Raw genomic sequence first — 17,688 nt, 5'->3', positions numbered from 1 at the left:
TAGCTGCGTCATGGACCAGGGGTCTTAAAGGGGCCCCGCCGCTTCCCGAGGGTCCCGAAGTCGCCCCCCTCCTCGCAGTGCAACGGCTACAGCTGCGGGTACTGCTGAGTAATGCGGGGCGGCTGCGGGAAGGGATGGGGCCGAACTGCCGCTCTCCACGCGCGGAGCTTCACCCCAAAGCATCCCCCTCCCCGCTCCCTGATCCAGGGGTCACGCCGGGCTCGGCTCCCAGGACCCCCCTCCAGCCCCACAGCCCCGGTGCTGGGAGCCACCCCCAGCCCTGCAGCACCGCCCCAGCAGAGCGCAGCAGAGAGCGCTTCCTGTTCAAAGGGGTTTTAAAGAAAAGGTCGATTCCTTTCGTTTCTTTCTATTTCTTTTTTCTTTTCAACAACACCTTTCAATATAAGAACATCTGTATTAAAAACCCCACGTGGTTAAAAGAAGACCCCCCCCCCAAACTCGGCCCGAGGCTGCCCCCCACCTCACACAGCATCACTTGGCAGCGTGGGGGCAGCTGGCTGAGATGGAATCAGAACCTTTGAGTCCCAAGAGTTCTCCAGCTTTGCTTTTAGGGAATCATAGGAGAGCATGAGATGCCCACACAGGACGACCTTCCAAGCACCAGGACAAGGGGTGGGCGAAACTGCAGGGCTGGTCCCTTCCCAGCAAATGAGATTCCTTTTAACATTATTTCAAACCAAAGACACGACGTTTAAAAAGAGGGAATGATGAATTGAGGCTGGAATGTGGCTGCGAGATGGACTGCATGGGGACAGCCCTGCTCAGCAGCTCTCCTCTTGCTGGTAATAGTGGTACCCGATGGGGTCGGTGCCTGGCTCACAGGCAGTGTTGGCTGCATCCCCTGGGGTGCCCTGTGGGCAGTATTTGGGGTCATAGATCTGGCGACCCAGACCGAAGACCTGCCCGCTCTGATTGGCGCCCTGGTTGGAGCCCATCTGCAGCGACATGGAGGAGTTGTCACACTTTTCCAGCCCCATCTTAGCATCGTAGATGTGCCGCCGGGTGCCAGGTGCTGTCATACCCACCTGCAAGGAAGGGGGGAGCAAGTGGGGCTCAGCACGATGCTCCCCACAATGTTATCCTGCAGCCATGCTCCCTCCCTCCCCCCGGCTCACCTGGCTGGCACATTTGTTGGTGCCCATCTGCAGGCTGATGGTAGAGTGGTCCATGGGAGGCAGGATCTGGTTCTTGGGGTCATAGAGGTGCCTTCTGGTGCCATAGGCTGTCATGCCGGACTGGCTGGCACACTTATTGGTACCCATCTGGGCAACAGAGAGTGGTGAGAAGTGGGAAATGCCACATCCCCCCCCCCCCCCCAGCACCATCCCCATCCTCCTACAGGAGATGGCATAGGAACCCCCCAGCTGTGATGTGGGGCTCTGGGGGTTGGCAGCAGCCCACCTGCAGCCCGATCACGCACTGCCCAGCCTTCATCTTGGCCTCATCGAAGTTCCTTTGCTGCCGCTCCGAGTATTTCACACCAATGTCCACACCGCTCTGCAGCCCCTTGGTCTTGGCCTGAGGAAAGGCAGCGAGGAAGGAGAGGTCTCAGGCTTGGGGAGCTGCTGGACATGGATTAGTGCTCACCCATCCCATGGAGCTGCTCTCGTCCCTCCCCATGTTCTCACCATGCCTGCCAGTGCCAGCAGTGACACCTGCACCTGAGTCAGGTTCCCACTCTCAAACAGGTCGTTGGCTTCAAAGAGGTCCACGGGGTTCATGCCGTAGCTGGCCATGGCCTTGATGAAGTTGGAAAGGTTCTCGAGCTGAAGGGAGGCACAGAGCAGTCAGGTTGTGGGGAGGGGGCACAGGGCAGCCAGGTTACAGCTGGGGGCATGGAGAACTTGGGGGCTGCTTGCACCCACCTGGTGCCAGTTCAGTGCTGAGCGGTTGATCTTCCTCACCGAGTTGGGCTGCAGTTTGTTCATCAGCCTGGGGGGGAGGTGATGGTGGTGAGCTTGGGGGTATGAGGGTCTCCCCTCCCCAGGGGAATGCTGCCATCACCTGGGGGTCTCTGGGCTCGCTCCTCCCAGCTGGGAATGATGCACCCCCACAACACTAAAGACCCCAGAGCCCCCTTCCCACTGCTGCCCCAAGGCCTCCCCATAGCTGGGTGTCCCAAACCATGCAGTGCCTGGGGGCTGTGCTGGCACCTCCCATGGGTGCCGTGGGACTCACTCGCAGAGGATGACCCCATCCTTCAGCCCCTTCTGGAAGTCGTCCCCGATCTGCCGCCCGGTGACGCTTTCGATCCACGTCCGCAGCTCTGCTTCCTTCTGTGGGTCATACTTCTGGGCAAGCTGGGGGGGGGGGGGATGTGGGGTGGTTAGATACGGCCCTGTGTGCACCCTCAGGCCATGTGGAGACCTCTGAAGGCCGGTCCCATTGCACACCGCAGTGAGAGGAGCAGTTTGGACAGCCATATGTTGCAGATCAGTTGCAATTTCCTGGTGCACAGGAAACCCAGATTCAACGGTACAGAGAGGAAGGAGAGCAAGAGCTGCTGCAGGGCCCTGTGGGGTGGGCACGGTGTGCCCGAGGATGGAGGGTGATGGTGGAGAACGAAGCCACCGAGCACATCCAGCACCACCGGCTGCTGCTCTGCACACAGGAGCCGCCCCCAGCCCTGCACAGTGCTATCAGCAGCACGGCCTCATCCAGCACAGCCCGCAGTCTCTCATGCGGTGACCCCGAGACTCTGCAACTGTCAAAGAGGAAGAGGACGAGCTGCTGGCAAGGCTCCTTCCCACCTCCGCCCACGGGACCCGGCACCGACCCCGCCGCGTTCATCCCTCCCGCCGGGCCCATCGCGCCGCTGCGGATTCCTCGGCCACCGCGGCTATGCCAGGAATGCGGCCGCCTCCTCCCAGATGCAGAGCAGCTGCCCGGGCACGGCATCGCATCGGCCAGAACGAGGAGAGAGAGCAGAGCTCAGCCTGAATGGGGCAGGGAAAGGTGACACAAACGGAGGTTGAAAACCCCGAGAGCCACCGCTGCCCACATGGACACAGCACAGCCCACCCTGTGCCAAGAGCTAAGGGACTCCACGGGGCTCAGCTGTCCCCTGTAGGAGGGGTGCTGCTGTAGGGTCAACAAGCTGGTCCCCAGGCTCCATCAGACACTTCTATGGAGCCTTGCACAGACAGAACTGAGGGGGAGCGCAGTGCCCTGCAGCCTCTGTGCCTCAGTTTCCCTCTTAGTAGCCCTGGCGATGTGCTTCCTCACACAGAAAACAGCTTGGGGGGATGGGAGGGGGATGTTGATCTCCCAGAACATCAGAGGGTTCAGAGGAACACCCTGGGATGGCTGCAGAGCTGCCCCCATGGGAGACACCAGCTGTTCCCAAGGGCAATGGCCCCACAGCCCAGTCCTAAAGGGGAAGCTGGAGCTGACCAGGAACACGGACAGTGGCCACCACGGTCACACTCGTGCCATCACATGGGTCCTGGTGGGATCCCCCCCCCCCACAGCTGACACCTGGCACAGCAATGATTCCTCTTTCTCCCCCCATATGCAGAGCTCAGAGGAGGCAGCAGAGGAGCAGAGGGTCATCCTGGAGCGGGAGCAGCCCATGAACAGACCCCATCACAGCTCAGGACAGTGCTGCAGGTCAGACGGGTTCCCAGCAGTGATGTCAGCCCACAGCCTGCACAGTGGGGCCGTCAGACTGGCTCAGCTCTTGCTGAACCAAGCTAAAGCACCTGGGAGCAGGCAGCGGCGAGGCCCCAGCACGTGTCCACCCACTGGGTACAGGCAGAAGCCTGTCCTCACACGATGATGAAACCCAAATCTCCTGTGAGGCCGGGAGGGAGAGTCCAACCTGAGCTCTGTGTGCATCCCGCATCCTGCGTTGGACGTCCGACCACTGACCCCATCCCCGTGCTGCATGGGGAGCAGCAATGCACACGGAAGAGGAAGGGGCCGCTGCACCCCCCCATGGCTGTGCACCATTCCCAGAGCAGGAATGGGGCACAGCTGGAGCTGTGGACCCAGCCAGAGGCACCCAGCCATGATCTGAGGGTGGGAAGGGCAGCCCTCCCCACAGCACCCCGCATCATCTTGGAGTGCAAACAGCCCCAGAGGAGTAACCGGGTTCTACTTTCCCCTTCCAGTCTCACAGTAGGGCCAAGTCCGTGCCCTGGGGCCCACCGAGAGGGACACGATTGGGTCGGGGCCGCCCCCCCGAGGGATGCAAAGTGATGGGGAAGCAGAGGAGGGAAACCTCGGGAGCAGAGCTGCACGGAGCCGGGGCCATCGCTCCATTCACAGGACCGGGGCGAGAGTGGGGGTGGGCGGTACCCCGGACCCCTCCCAGACCCCGGGGACCCCACGAGGCAGAGTCAGAGCGTCCCACGACCGGAGAGCAGCTCCGGCACCCCCCGCAACCCGGGACCCGGTTCCGCATCCTCCGGGTGTTATCGGGACCCTCGGAACAACCCCGGCACTTCTCTGCTCGCAAAACCCCGCCGCCCCCGGACACCCCCCGCCCCCGGCTCGGCTCACCCGGTTCTTGACCTCCGCGGAGAGGCCGTAGGAGGGGCCCTTGTTGAACTGGGAGCTGCTCATGGCGCGGCAGCGGCGACGGAGCGGGGATCGGCGGCGGGACCGGGAGGGACCGGGCGGGACCCGGCGGGGAGCAGGGGGGGAGGAGTGGGGGGGTGTCGGGCCCGGCCCCCCCGCGCTGATTGGACGGGGCTGAAATGCCCAAATAAGGGCAGGAGCGGCCGGACCGCTGGGGGACCCGAGCACCCCCACAAGGACAGCCGGGGGGCTCCGGGAGCTCTCGGGGAGGGGGTCGGAGTTGGAGCCTCCCCAGGCACGGATGTGTACAGCCCGGCACGGGGAGACCCCCACGGGCAGCTCCAGGCACTACGGACACGCAACCCGCGTGTGCAAGTCCCGAACACGTGCGCGCAGTGATGCCCACAACCGGGCCACGCACACCCACCCGCACGCCCCGCCCCCGCTGTCCGACCCCCCGGTCCCGTCCCCGTTCCGACCGTCTCCCCGAGTCCCCATCCGGCATCTGAGCCCCTCTGCTCGCTTTGCTGAAGGGTGATCGAGGGCTCGTTGTGTTGTGGGTGGGGGCGTCGTGGGTGGGTGGGGTCCTGGAGGGGACCCACAGGTGTGGGCGGGGACCCGAGCTGAGAGCAGAGCCGGGCTGGGCTGAACCGAGAGCTGGAGTCCGGCAACCCTGCACTGCGCATCCATCAGTCAACGGAGGGACCCGACGGCCCCGCTGCCCCATTCCCGGGGAATCCTCCCTCCCTGGATCGCAGAACTCCACGAGGAACCCCCGGTACCCGCACGCTGAGCCCCACACGGCACCGGGGGGGGCGGCCGGAGACCCCCTTCCTCCCAGCCTCGTGCCCTCTCCGCACATTTAGCTTTTCCTGTTTCAGCTTTGCCTGCGAACCCAATGAGGAAATAAGGCGGTGTCACATGCGCTGCGCTGACAGTTGGCCCCAGCGAATGCTGCCGGAGGGGTAGCGGAGCGGTGCTGGCAGCGAGGGGCCCCCCCAGGGCCGCCCTATAGCCATGTTCTCCAGGAAGAAGCGTGAGTTGATGAAGACCCCCTCCATCTCCAAGAAGAGCCGCGCAGGGAGCCCCATCCCGCAGACCTTGCCGGTAAGTGCGGTGGGAAAGGAGGGATGGGATGGGATGGGATGGGATGGGATGGGATGGGATGGGATGGGATGGGATGGGATGGGATGGGATGGGATGGGATGGGATGGGATGGGATGGGATGGGATGGGATGGGATGGGATGGCTGGAGGGATGCGAGGAGGAAGGAAATGAGGAAGGATTCTGCCGACGGAGCCGGGGAGACTTTGCCCCAGATGAAGGGGATGCAGCAACAGCCGAAGGGGAAGGCTGGGAGGAGAGCGGGTAGGGCTGGGGCTGCAGCAGAACGTGGGAGGGACCGGGAGACCCCAGCAGGGGCAGGAGCAGGGGAAGTGAGGCTTGGCCAGCCCCACACCACGGCTCCGCTATGGGTTTATTTACTCATCGGTGACCCAGAGCGCAAGAGGAAGCGCTTCTCTTCTGTGGGGCGGCCAGCAGACGGGGCTCCTCAGCCCGCCCCGCGCCTGCGCTGCGCCCCAACCCACGGGAAGGGGCCACCAGCTTCATCCCGCCCGCAGCTCCTCGCAGGGTCACCCATCCCCATCCCCTCCCTACGGCGCTCCCCAGCTGAGGGGTCTATGGGTGGGCGCAGCCTGAGGGCGCCGGGGCCGGTGGGATGCTCAGCCGGGCGGCGGGGCGGAACAGCTACAGCCCCTACGCTGCTGCCGGGCGCCGCAGGACGGGGGCGGCCAACTCGCCAAAGCACACCTTGGATTCGCTGCCCCGCTCGCCCTCCGTGCGGCTGACGGTACGGGGACGGTGGGAGGGAGCCGTCAGTGGGGTCTGCAGTGCCCACATCGGCTCTGCTCGGGGTGCTGCCGCCTGCGTGGCCTCGTGTTCCCGGGTAGGATTGCAGGAAGGTGTCGCAGCGTTTGCCCCGTTGATGCCAAACCTGCTGCTGGCCCCAGCACGGTTATGTCACAGTCGAGGCTGTGTGGGGCTGGAGGGGTGCCGGACCCATTCCCATCAGTGATGGCTTTGGGGCATGGGGTCGTGGGAGCTGCTATCAGCCTCTCCTTTAGGACTATTTCACCCCTAGAAATCAGGGCTCCGTGCATCCACAGCTCTGCATTGTCTGCTTTTGGTCACCTGGGAGGCGTCCCCATCCCTGCAGTGCTAAGGACGTGCTGGATGTGGGGACAAACAGTGCAGGCAGAAAAAGAGGAAGGGATGTTTGTGATCAGATCCTGCTGCCAATGAAACCCACCATCCTCGGGCAATGCCATCCCCATGTTGGCACTCACACAGTGCTGTGCTTCTGTAGGATCTGTCCCGCAAGGACTGCCTGGAAGCTCCCAGCCTTGGGGATCTGCCACCCACCAGCACCAAACTCAGCAGCAGTCCCAGCGCCGTGGGCACCCTAAAGCGCCCCACCAGCCTCAGCCGCCATGCCAGCGCCGCCGGCTTCCCTCTCACCTCTGCTGGCCCCCGGGCTGTCCCTAAGGGCCATAAGACCCCCACATCCTACAGCCCCATGGAGGGTGGGGATGGCCCCTTCATTGATGTGGAGGATATCTCCCAGCTGCTGACCGACGTGGCGCGGTTTGCGGATGCCCTGGAGAGCCTGCGGGATGTGGTGCTGCGTGATGGTGAGTGCTGGGCTGGGTGCCCCCCAGGTGGTCACACAGGGGGGGGAATGGGGCTGGGGGACCACAGAACCCCCCCGGCATCTCCTGCTAACCCATGGCACAGGGCTGTGGGGTTCCAGGGATGAAGGCTCCAATGGGTGCAGAAGAACCCCATGCCTGGCCCCGTGGGATGGGGTCCCTGCCCTGGGGGCTGCGCAGAGCTGGGGGCCCAGGGGCAGAGGGCGGTGGGTGGCTGCTGGGAGCTCAGAGCCAGGATAACACTGCTTCCTGCCCACGAGCTATTTTCATCCACCCGCTTTCCTGTTTACAGTATAGCAGTGCCAGCTGCCTGGCAGCAGCCCCGGACCCTATGGGGCACCAGCCCAGCCCAGGCCCCCATCCCTTGGCCCTCCCTTTGGGATGGGGATGATGCTCAAATCAGGGTTGTGGGGCCGTGGTCCCCGGGGGTGCAGGAAGCAGCCGCTATGGTTGCTGTGCACGGTGAGGTGGGGCTGCTGGGATCACATGGTGCCCTGTTTTCAGCAGACGTGTTGACGCATCCTCACTCATTGTGGAAAACAGCCGTGTCCAGCCATGGGGAACGTGGGGTGGGAGATGAGAGAGGGAGCAGGGGAAAGTCCTTCCTCACCCGGAGCTGGAGGGCAGGCTGTTGTCCTCAGTTCATCCCTATGGGATGCTGAGCGCTGCCCAAAGGGGCTGCCAGTGAGCCCACACACCCTGCCCTGAGCCCACACACTGCTTCCCCTTGTTGTGGGTACTGGGTGGGGGCTGTGACGTGGTGCCAGACCCCACAGGATACAGCCAAGCCAATGGATGGGGCAGGATGGTGTGGCCAGCAGGGAGGAAACGGGGAGGAAATTCCCAAACCGCTGAGTTAAAAATGCCTCCAAGGTGTGTCTGCACCAGGGGGAGCAAATTGCCAGGGATGGGGTGTACACAGGGGCAGCTCTTCACCCCCCCCTTTCTCCTGCAGACCCCAAGGAATCCCAGCGGCCTCAAGCCCACGAGTGTCTGGGTGAAACACTGCGGGTGCTGCGCCAGGTGATCAACAAATACCCACTGCTCAACACGCTGGAGACACTGACAGCAGCAGGGACCCTCATCTCTAAAGTGAAGGGTGAGCCCAGAGTGGGGAGCTCCGTCCCATTCCCACCCCATGCTGGGAAGCCCATTTTGAGGCTGCCCACAGCTGGGCTGCCAATGGATGGAGCACAGAATGAAGGCACTGACATCCAAGCCCCAGCCCTGTGCCATCCCCCAGCTCCGGTCCCACACCCCTGTGGTTGTGAGCGGGGTCTGTGGGCCCCAGACCCACCCGGGGCAGAGCAGTTACAGCTGTGGGGAGGGTGGGGGGGGAGGGGGAGGCTGCTGTAACCGCAGGCACAGCACAACACTGCGTCACCACTTCCTGGACTCTGAGCTGTAACCACGCAGGGACAGGAAGCCTCAGAGCTGGCAGTGCTCTGCCATGGGGCCGGCCCCACACGGGGCACTGGGATGGAGGCAGCTGAGTGATGATGAGGATCCGGGTCCTCACCCAGCAGCCAGCGTGGCAGAACCGTGTTCCTCTGTTGTCCTGGCCAAGGGAACCCCTTGTGCCCCCAAACCCCATGGGCAGGAGTTGCTTAGGATGCATGTGAGTGGGTCCGTGCTGTGGGGTGGAAGGTGCACAGTGGTGATGGAGCTCCTGCTTCTTCCCCACCTTCAGGCTTCCATTATGAATCCAACAATGAGACAGACAAGAGGGAGTTTGAGAAGGCGGTGGAGACCATCGCCGTGTCCTTCAGCAGCACGTAAGGGCTTTGCACCCCCATCTCTGGGTGCTGGGAGGTGACCCTGCTTTGTCACTGCTGCTCCTCCCCTGGCTGACTGTGTTCCTCTTGTCACAGCGTCTCTGAGTTCCTCATGGGGGAGGTGGACAGCAGCACCATCCTCTCCATCCCACCCAGTGACCAGAACCAGGTGTGTGCCACCTTCTGGGGTCTCAGCCCTAACCCTGAGTGCAGGGCTCCCCTCTGCCCACTCCTGTTTGTCTGATGCATTCTTTCCTTTCCTGATTTCCTAAAGTCTATGGAGAGTCTCTATGGGGGGATCCCTGGGCCTGGAGGGGATGGTGTGCTCTCGGGCATGGAGAGCTACGACACAGGTGAGCAAGCAGCCATTGAAGTGGGATTTGGGGCGGTCAGACAACAGAAACTGGCTCTGTCATCACCATTTGGACACATGGACATCATGGGCTGAGCTGCTCCTGGGGGCACAGCTGAGAGGAGACAGCAGAGCTGCTGCTGTGGGCATTGGGGTCTTCCTGGTTGCTTTGGGGGTCCTGGGACCAGCCCATCAATCAGCAGCAACATGGGTTGGAGTCACTCCCCTTCCCCTCTGTCCTCACATCACAGTCCGTCCGGCAGCAGAGGAGGTGGACGTGATGCTGCAGCGCTGTGAGGGAGGTGTGGATGCTGCCCTGCAGTATGCCAAGAACATCTCCAAGTACATGAAGGACCTCATTGGGTACCTGGAGAAAAGGACGGCGCTGGGTGAGATGTGGGGGGGATGTGGGGGGTCCTGAGAGCACTGCATGGGGCTGAGGGAGTCAGAGCTGTTGGATCTGGAAGTGGGAGGTTCCTGAAGCTCTTGACTTAAGTTTAAGAGCACAGAAACCCTTCTGCTTGGTCTCTCTTCACTTCCAACCTTTCTCTTCCAGAAATGGAGTTTGCCAAAGGGCTTCAGAAGATGGCAAACAGCTGCAAGCAAACCTTCACCCAGGAGGTACAGCCAGGCTGGAGCTGCCCAGCTCCGAGATGTCCTGGAGCTGACAGCATCAGTCTCATGCTGAGGCTCAGGGTTCTGCTTTTGTCATCCCTCAGACCAGCATGCCCTTCCTGTCCATCTACCTGTTGGCTCTGGAGCAGGACATGGAGTACGGCACGTCGGTGCTGCAGACCGTCACCACGCTGCAGCACCAGACCTTCCTGCAGGTGAGCAGGCAGTGTGTGATGCAGCTCCTGCCAGGGCTCTGTGCAGGGCTGTGCTTTGCCAGCTGCACCATTTGCTCCTGCAGCCACTGACTGTGAGGCGCCTGGAGCATGAGAAGAGGAGGAAGGAGATCAAGGAGCAGTGGCACCGCGCACAGAGGAAGCTGGTGAGGCATGAAGGCATCCATCCATCCATCCACCCACCCATCCACCCATCCATCCTTCCATCCATCCTTCCATCCACCCATCCATCCATCCATCCATCCATCCATCCATCCATCCATCCATCCATCCATCCACCCATCCATCCATCCATCCATCCATCCACCCATCCATCCATCCACCCATCCATCCTTCCATCCATCCATCCACCCATCCATCCTTCCATCCATCCATCCATCCATCCATCCATCCATCCATCCATCCATCCATCCATCCATCCATCCATCCATCCATCCATCCATCCTTCCATCCACCCATCCATCCATCCATCCATCCATCCACCCATCCATCCATCCATCCACCCACCCACCCATCCATCCATCCTGGGTGGCTTTGTGCAGGGTGACCCTTGCAGTGCTCAGCCCTCACCCCGGTTCTCCTCCATTGGCAGCAAGATGCAGAGGTGAACCTGCGGAAGGCCAAGCAGGTGTACATGCAGCGCAGCGAGGAGCACGAGAAGGCCAAATACGTGGCAGTGAGAGCAGAGGAGGAGCAGCAAAGCACAGCCAGCAGCGTCACCACCAAAACCCTGGACAAGAAGAGGCGGCTGGAGGAGGAGGCCAAGAATAAGGTGGGAGCCCAGCAGCTCCGGGTGCTGCTTTGCAGGGTCCTTCTTGCTCCTTGGTGAGCAAAGGTAGCTCCCATTCAATTCCACCTCCCCTCTCCCACCCCTCAGGCAGAAGAGGCCATGGCCACCTACCGGACCTGCGTGGCGGATGCCAACACGCAGAAGCAGGAGCTGGAGGACACCAAGGTGAATTCCTTAAGGCAGATCCACGAGCTGATCAAGCAGAGCGACCAGGTCATCAAGCTGGTGAGTTGAGACTGCAGGGAGGGCTGGGGGCTGTGCCATAGATAGGGGGGTACAGGGAACAAGCAGCTGCCCCAGCCCCACTCGGCACTCCTGATTCTCCACCTGGCAGCTCCACGTCTCTCCTCCCTCCTGTGTCTCCCCTTAACTCCTGCCCTGATTTTCTCCCCTTTATTTTTAGGCCACCATTGCCTTCTACCAGATCATGCACATGCAGACGGCGCCGCTGCCCGTCTACTTCCAAACTCTGTGTGAGAGCAGCAAGCTGTACGACCCCGGGCAGCAATACGCCTCGCATGTCAAGCAGCTGCAGAGAGGAGATGAGCCCGACACGCAGTACGACTTCGAGCCTTACGTGTCCCACAACGCCTGGTAGGAGAGGAGAGGGAAATCACTGCTGCTTTGCAGGGAGGGCTATTGCATACAGAGGCTGCTTGGTGCTGGAGCAGAGGGGCTGGTGTTGGTGACTATCCAAGCCAAGTCTGGTGGATAGTCACTACTTTTGGAGTGGCTTTCCTAGCATCCCTCTCCTTCCACGTCCTTTTGGACATGGCTCCTCTCCTCCCTCCCCACCACCAGGTCCCCCTTCACCCGCACACGGAAGGGCAGCTTCAACTCCAGTGACTTCACAAGTGGTGGCTCAGATGGGGCCGGGCTGCCCAGGGATGGGAGCAACACGGAGGGACCCAGAGAGACCCAGGGTGGGTCAGAGCGCAGAGGTGAGAAAAGCCTGGCCATGGGCACCTCCAAATGCTTCTGGTATGGGAGCTGCTCTGTGTGGGACAGCCCCAGACACACAGCTCTTCCTCCCACAGCAGGGAGGGGACACCAGGTGCACAAATCCTGGCCAACCTCCACCTCTGAAGCTGACAGCAGCCTGGATTCCAGCACAGGTTGGTGCAGCACCTGGGCCTTCCTTCACCTACTGGTAGATCCCATCCAAAGGCAGCATCTCATTGCCAGGCAGCAGCAGCACTTATTTTCTTCATTCTCTTTTCCTTTGTCTTTCCTATTGGGATGGGGTGGGGACCTCAAAGCCTTTGAGTTTTGCTTTGGTTTTGCTTTGGCAGGAGAGTTCAGCCGCAAACTGCAGCGGTTGTCATCCAATGGCACCATGTCCTCCAGCGAGGAGCTGGGAGAGAAGGATGAGAACGCCGCCTCCTTTGAGCAGAGTATGTGATGGAGATGCTGCAGTGCTGTGCTGGGCTGTCAGGGGTCTCTGCCCACCCCACCCCCTCTTTGCTGGGAGGAGAGCCCACATGGAACACAACACCATTTCCACTAGGCAGGGACAGACCTGCCTGACCCCAAAGGAGACTGAATACTGATGTATCCCTCTGTGCTCTACCTATAGGCATCAATGGGATCACCCCGGAGATGGCGGCTCCAACAGGACCCTTCCGGAACGTGGGCTTGTCCAGAGCAGCCCAGACCCACCGGTTAAGGAAGCTGAGGACCCCCTCCAAGTGTCGGGAATGTAACAGCTACGTGTACTTCCAGGGGGCAGAGTGTGAGGAGGTAATGCTGGGGATGTGGGAGGAGGATGAGAGGGACCACCCCGTGCTGCTTCCCACCTCCAAACCCTTCCCTTGTGTCCCAGTGCTACCTGGCGTGCCATAAGAAGTGCTTGGAGACTTTGGCCATCCAATGTGGGCACAAGAAACTCCAGGGGAAGCTGCAGCTTTTTGGGCAGGACTTCCTGAAGGCGTCTCAGGGCAGCGCGGACGGCATCCCCTTCATCGTCAAGAAATGCATCTCTGAGATTGAGAAGAGGGCAATGAAAACCAAGGTGAGTCCTCTGCCCTCCCTTCTACTCCGGCTGCTTGCCCTTCAAATGGGTTTTATCTTGCTATGGGAACCAGCACAGCCCTCAGGTTCTGAAGCAGCAGGTCCCAGAACAAACAGGCTGACACAAAACCACATCCCGCGCTGCATCTCTTCCCTACAAAAGGGGAACAGCAGCGAGATCTGAGCTAGAACAGCTCATCCGAACCTCCTGAGAGGGATTTCCACCCCCCAGAGGAGCAGCTGAGAGATGCTAAAAACCCAAAGAGAAACGTTCAGCTTTGGTTTTCTCCCCTTGGCAGGGCATCTACCGGGTGAATGGTGTGAAGACCCGCGTGGAGAAGCTCTGCCAGGCCTTTGAGAATGGGAAGGAGCTGGTGGAACTGTCCCAGGCTTCCCCACACGACATCAGCAACGTGCTGAAGCTCTACCTGAGACAGGTTGGGAAGGGGGGGGTTGGTCAGGGCAGAGGTGATTCCAGAGCCAGCAAGCCAGGAGGGGGGCAAACCTGCTGCAAATGGGGCTGACAGCTGCTTGCTGGTGATAAGGTGGGTCAGAGCCCCTCCTGTCCAGGCAGGGTGGAGGTGTGTGCCCTCACCGTGTGCATCACCTGCCCATGGCAACACAACCCAAAGTGCTGGACCGTCCCTCCCCTTTTGCAGCTGGGGAAGCAGCAGGAGAAAGGGAAGCGGCCATAAAGGTCACCCCGCAGCAGGGCTGGACTGGGCTCACTTCTCCCAACCCTCTGCCTGCAGTGCTGTATCTCTGCCATCAGCTCCGAAACTCAAACCCCGACCCACATCCTCAAACAGGGCAGAAGAGGAAGCAGCTTCTCTCTGCAACCTCACTTAACCCTTTGTGCTTTGGTCTCCTGGCAAAGGAGAGAAGGGGGCTCTGAGCTCCTGCATGGAGAGCAGAGAGCAAAGAGATGACGAGGTCGGCCCTGTGCTATCATCCAGGCTCAGTGCAATGCAGAGTTTAAAGCCCCTCTGCAGGAGTGCTGCTCTGCTGCAAAGCAACCCATCCCCAGCACACACCTGCTGGAGGCACTCTGCAAATACCAGCAGTGCTGCAGAGCTGCCAGGCGGTGCACGAATGCACTCGGGGTTGCTTGATGCAAAGCAAAGCTCTCCTCCCAACAGCCCCAGTGCTGCAGGCTGCACTGATTGCATCTCACCTCCTCCTATTTAATCCCATTTAACAACCTCTTATCTATGGGGAAACCACACACCCACCCCAGGACGGGGTTATTTCTGGAGGGGAAAAGAATGTTTTCTAGCTGGAAACCCTACAGGGTTTTTTCTTGCACTGTTGCAGCTCCCGGAGCCCATTGTGCCATTCCGGATGTACAATGCACTGATGGGAGCAGCCAAAGAGAGCTTGCAGGGCAGCAATGAGGCCAAAGGGAGGAGTGGGAAAGGAGGGCCGGAGCTGATGGACAAAGGGGCCGACACGGACCGTGTGGTGGTGAACCTGGTGCTGAAACTGAAGGAGCTGCTGAAGGAGCTCCCATGGGAAAACATGGCCACGCTGCAATACCTCCTGCAGCACCTGAGGAGGTGAGCAGGGGGAGCAGGGATGTCCCTTTTGTCCCCATAATGGGATGGGAAAGGGCTGCATGCAGCCTCATTGCACTGCTGCATGCAGCCCTATTGCTCTGCTGCCTGCAGCCTCATTGCACTGCTGCCTGCAGCCCTATTGCTCTGCTGCATGCAGCCCCATTGCTCTGCTGCATGCAGCCCCATTGCTCTGCTGCCTGCAGCCCCATTGCACTGCTGCCTGCAGCCCCATTGCTCTGCTGCATGCAGCCCCATTGCTCTGCTGCCTGCAGCCCCATTGCACTGCTGCCTGCAGCCCCATTGCTCTGCTGCCTGCAGCCCCATTGCACTGCTGCCTGCAGCCCTATTGCACTGCTGCCTGCAGCCCCATTGCTCTGCTGCCTGCAGCCCCATTGCTCTGCTGCCTGCAGCCCTATTGCTCTGCTGCCTGCAGCCCCATTGCACTGCTGCCTGCATCCCTATTGCACTGCTGCCTGCAGCCCCATTGCTCTGCTGCCTGCAGCCCTATTGCTCTGCTGCCTGCAGCCCCATTGCGCTGCTGCCTGCAGCCCTATTGCACTGCTGCCTGCAGCCCTATTGCTCTGCTGCCTGCAGCCCCATTGCGCTGCTGCCTGCAGCCCTATTGCTCTGCTGCCTGCAGCCCCATTGCTCTGCTGCCTGCAGCCCCATTGCTCTGCTGCCTGCAGCCCCATTGCTCTGCTGCCTGCAGCCCCATTGCTCTGCTGCCTGCAGCCCCATTGCTCTGCTGCCTGCAGCCCCATTGCTCTGCTGCCTGCAGCCCCATTGCTCTGCTGCCTGCTCTCATGGATCTCTTCCTCTTCCTCCTCCAGGATCGTGGAGGTGGAGCAGGACAACAAGATGACCTCCAGCAACCTGGGCATCGTTTTTGGGCCGACGTTGCTGCGGCCGCGGCCCACGGATGCCACCATCTCTCTGTCCTCGTTGGTCGATTACCCCCACCAGGCGCGCGTCATCGAGGCGCTCATCATCTTCTACCCCACCATCTTCGAGGACGAGGACAGAACTCTGAGTCCTGCCAGCAGTGAATTCACTGCAGGTGACCAGGAGGAGACCCCGGTACGAGCCTTGGGGAGGGAGCAGCGAAGGGGGGCGTTAAGGTGGCTCTGTGTGCTGCCCCTTCACATGGATCCTTCCCTGCAGGATGAACCCACAGAAGCTCCGTGCCCACAGAACCCCGGGAAGGGTGACTTGGGGTACAGCGTGGGAGCATTTGGGGGTAAGTGAGGGGCTATGGGGTGGTCTGGAGGGCAGCAAAGAGCCTTCCATCGCTGCTCAGCACAGTGAGGGGGCTCAGGAACCAGGCAGGGCACTTCAAACCCTCATACGGATCCACAGAGCCCAGTGAGAGATCGGTGGACTCTGACTCAGAGCTGGAGGATGGTGGGGAGCCGGGGGGCAGCAACAGGCAGCTGAGGAAACAGGAGAGTGAAACGAGCACGGATGAAGCCCCGTTCTATGAGGAGGGCAGCGAGGGGCAGCGCAGCCGCACGTGCAGCACCGGGCAGTCGGACACGGAGGGTTGTGCATTGCATTGCACTGCAGGAGAGCACAGCGAGCCTGAGGAGGAGCCTGAGAGTGGAGCCACCACCACAGCCCAGCAGTGAGAACAGCCCCAGGCTGGGCAGCTCAGCTGACAGAGCTCACCTTGCTGCTTGCATGTAACGATGGGCATTTCCTTACTCGGCCCTTCCTGCACTGTAAGGTCTCAGGGCTTTTTGGATGTATATTTGATCTGCACAATCTATGCTGTGACGGCAGCAGGGGGAGATGCAGGATGCCTGAACCGAGCTATAGCCCCTCCGTCTGTGAGCTTTCTTTTTGTTCTGGTATATATATATATATATACACATATATATATATATAATGCAAACCCACTACCTCTGCTGGCAACAGAACTCAAAAGGTTAAAGAGGACCAAAGTCTCTTTGAAAGTTCTAACTTTCCTGCACTGATGAAGCACAGAGAAAAGAACGAGTGTATTTTAAGCTTAGAAAGGACTGAAAGCTGCTTCCTTCCATCAACCTGCTCAGACCTGGACTGCTCCCCATTGCTACAGCAGGGCCGGGAGCCCCAATGGGTCCAAAGGAACTGCACATATCTAACGTTGTTCTCTAATACTCAGCCTTGGTGAAGCATTGGGTACCACCTCATCTCTTGTGCCACCTCCTCCTGTCTCAGTCCTCTGCTGCAGGCAGGGAAGGCATCCATGCAGACAAGGCAGCAAAGGCAGAGCTGAGAAGAAGCTGAGCAGAGTGGTGTCCCCAGCTGGAGATGCACTGAACTGGAAAGGTTAACAGAGCTCAATTCATGGAGGAGGAGGTGATGGAGCGGAGGTGGAATCCCTTTGGAGTATCACCTCCACCAGGAAGAGAGGGCTGGTAACAGCCACGGCTCTCAGCCAGGGTAGAAAAGCATCTCAACACATTCCAAGGTACACAAAACCTAAGTTCCATTTACGGCCAGTTGGTTTGTAACTGAACCAAAGGAGAGCTCCAGCTATTTGTGAGCACGTCGGCTCCAGAGCTCTTCAGCACGATGCTGGATCCTTCCAGCACATCATTCTAATGGTAGCAGGTAAAAAAATGAGGCTGAATGTTGCTACCAGAAGTGCTACAGCAGCGGTACCACGTGTGTGTGTTTGTGTGTGAGGGTGGTGAATGTGAGGGAAGGAAGGGACGAAAGCAATGCTTGAGCTTCACACGGTACCGAGCTCCCTTCTATTTGTATATAAACTCAGCATGGGGGAAGGAGAAATAATGGAGAAATAATGGAGAATTAATGGAGAATTAATGGAGAATCAATGTCCTTTTGGGACGTGCCTGTGCTGCTGTATGAAGCTGCGTCCCGTGTTTTGCTGTGTTCACATTGATGTGCTTCCAGGAAGAATAAAATCCTTGTGTTCCAACCACTGTCTGTCCTGCAGATCAATGCCTTCCACACTCACTTGCTGCGGGTTCCAAGCACTGTAAGGAAGCACTTCAAGTACTTGTGATAAGTGAAGACCCTCTGCAACGACCACAGGCTCAAAACAAGGGTCAGAGATAGATCAGATCACAGCAGGGAGGTAAGGCTGAACCACAGAA

The 17,688-nt window shown here is 60.1% G+C and overlaps 2 protein-coding genes across 2 annotated transcripts; one reads left to right on the top strand and one right to left on the bottom strand.

The window, feature by feature from the left end:
• Positions 1-386: 386 nt before the first annotated feature.
• Positions 387-4,652, bottom strand: CNN2 (calponin 2). Its single transcript, XM_072357385.1, has 7 exons — positions 4,525-4,652; positions 2,200-2,321; positions 1,887-1,953; positions 1,650-1,787; positions 1,423-1,539; positions 1,137-1,283; positions 387-1,046 (listed from the first exon to the last, which is right to left on the bottom strand). The coding sequence occupies exons 1-7, from the start codon at positions 4,585-4,587 to the stop codon at positions 783-785; spliced, it is 918 nt and encodes a 305-aa protein (XP_072213486.1). The 5' UTR covers positions 4,588-4,652; the 3' UTR covers positions 387-782.
• Positions 4,653-5,809: 1,157 nt separating this feature from the next.
• On the top strand, positions 5,810-17,683 carry ARHGAP45 (Rho GTPase activating protein 45). The gene is made up of 23 exons (XM_072357390.1): positions 5,810-6,394; positions 6,911-7,235; positions 8,209-8,352; positions 8,944-9,028; positions 9,125-9,197; positions 9,303-9,381; positions 9,632-9,769; positions 9,937-10,001; positions 10,100-10,210; positions 10,294-10,374; positions 10,821-11,000; positions 11,106-11,243; positions 11,422-11,612; positions 11,820-11,959; positions 12,059-12,133; positions 12,311-12,412; positions 12,595-12,758; positions 12,841-13,029; positions 13,328-13,465; positions 14,343-14,584; positions 15,415-15,661; positions 15,746-15,821; positions 15,941-17,683. Exons 1-23 carry the CDS (start codon positions 6,263-6,265, stop codon positions 16,207-16,209), a joined length of 3,384 nt encoding a protein of 1,127 aa, XP_072213491.1. The 5' UTR covers positions 5,810-6,262; the 3' UTR covers positions 16,210-17,683.
• Positions 17,684-17,688: the final 5 nt, after the last annotated feature.

The sequence above is a fragment of the Excalfactoria chinensis genome, chromosome 26 (assembly GCF_039878825.1).
Source record: "Excalfactoria chinensis isolate bCotChi1 chromosome 26, bCotChi1.hap2, whole genome shotgun sequence".
Classification (NCBI taxonomy): Eukaryota; Metazoa; Chordata; class Aves; order Galliformes; family Phasianidae; genus Excalfactoria; species Excalfactoria chinensis.
Note: the sequence above shows the minus strand (reverse complement) of the source record. Positions and strands in the feature narration are given on the sequence as shown.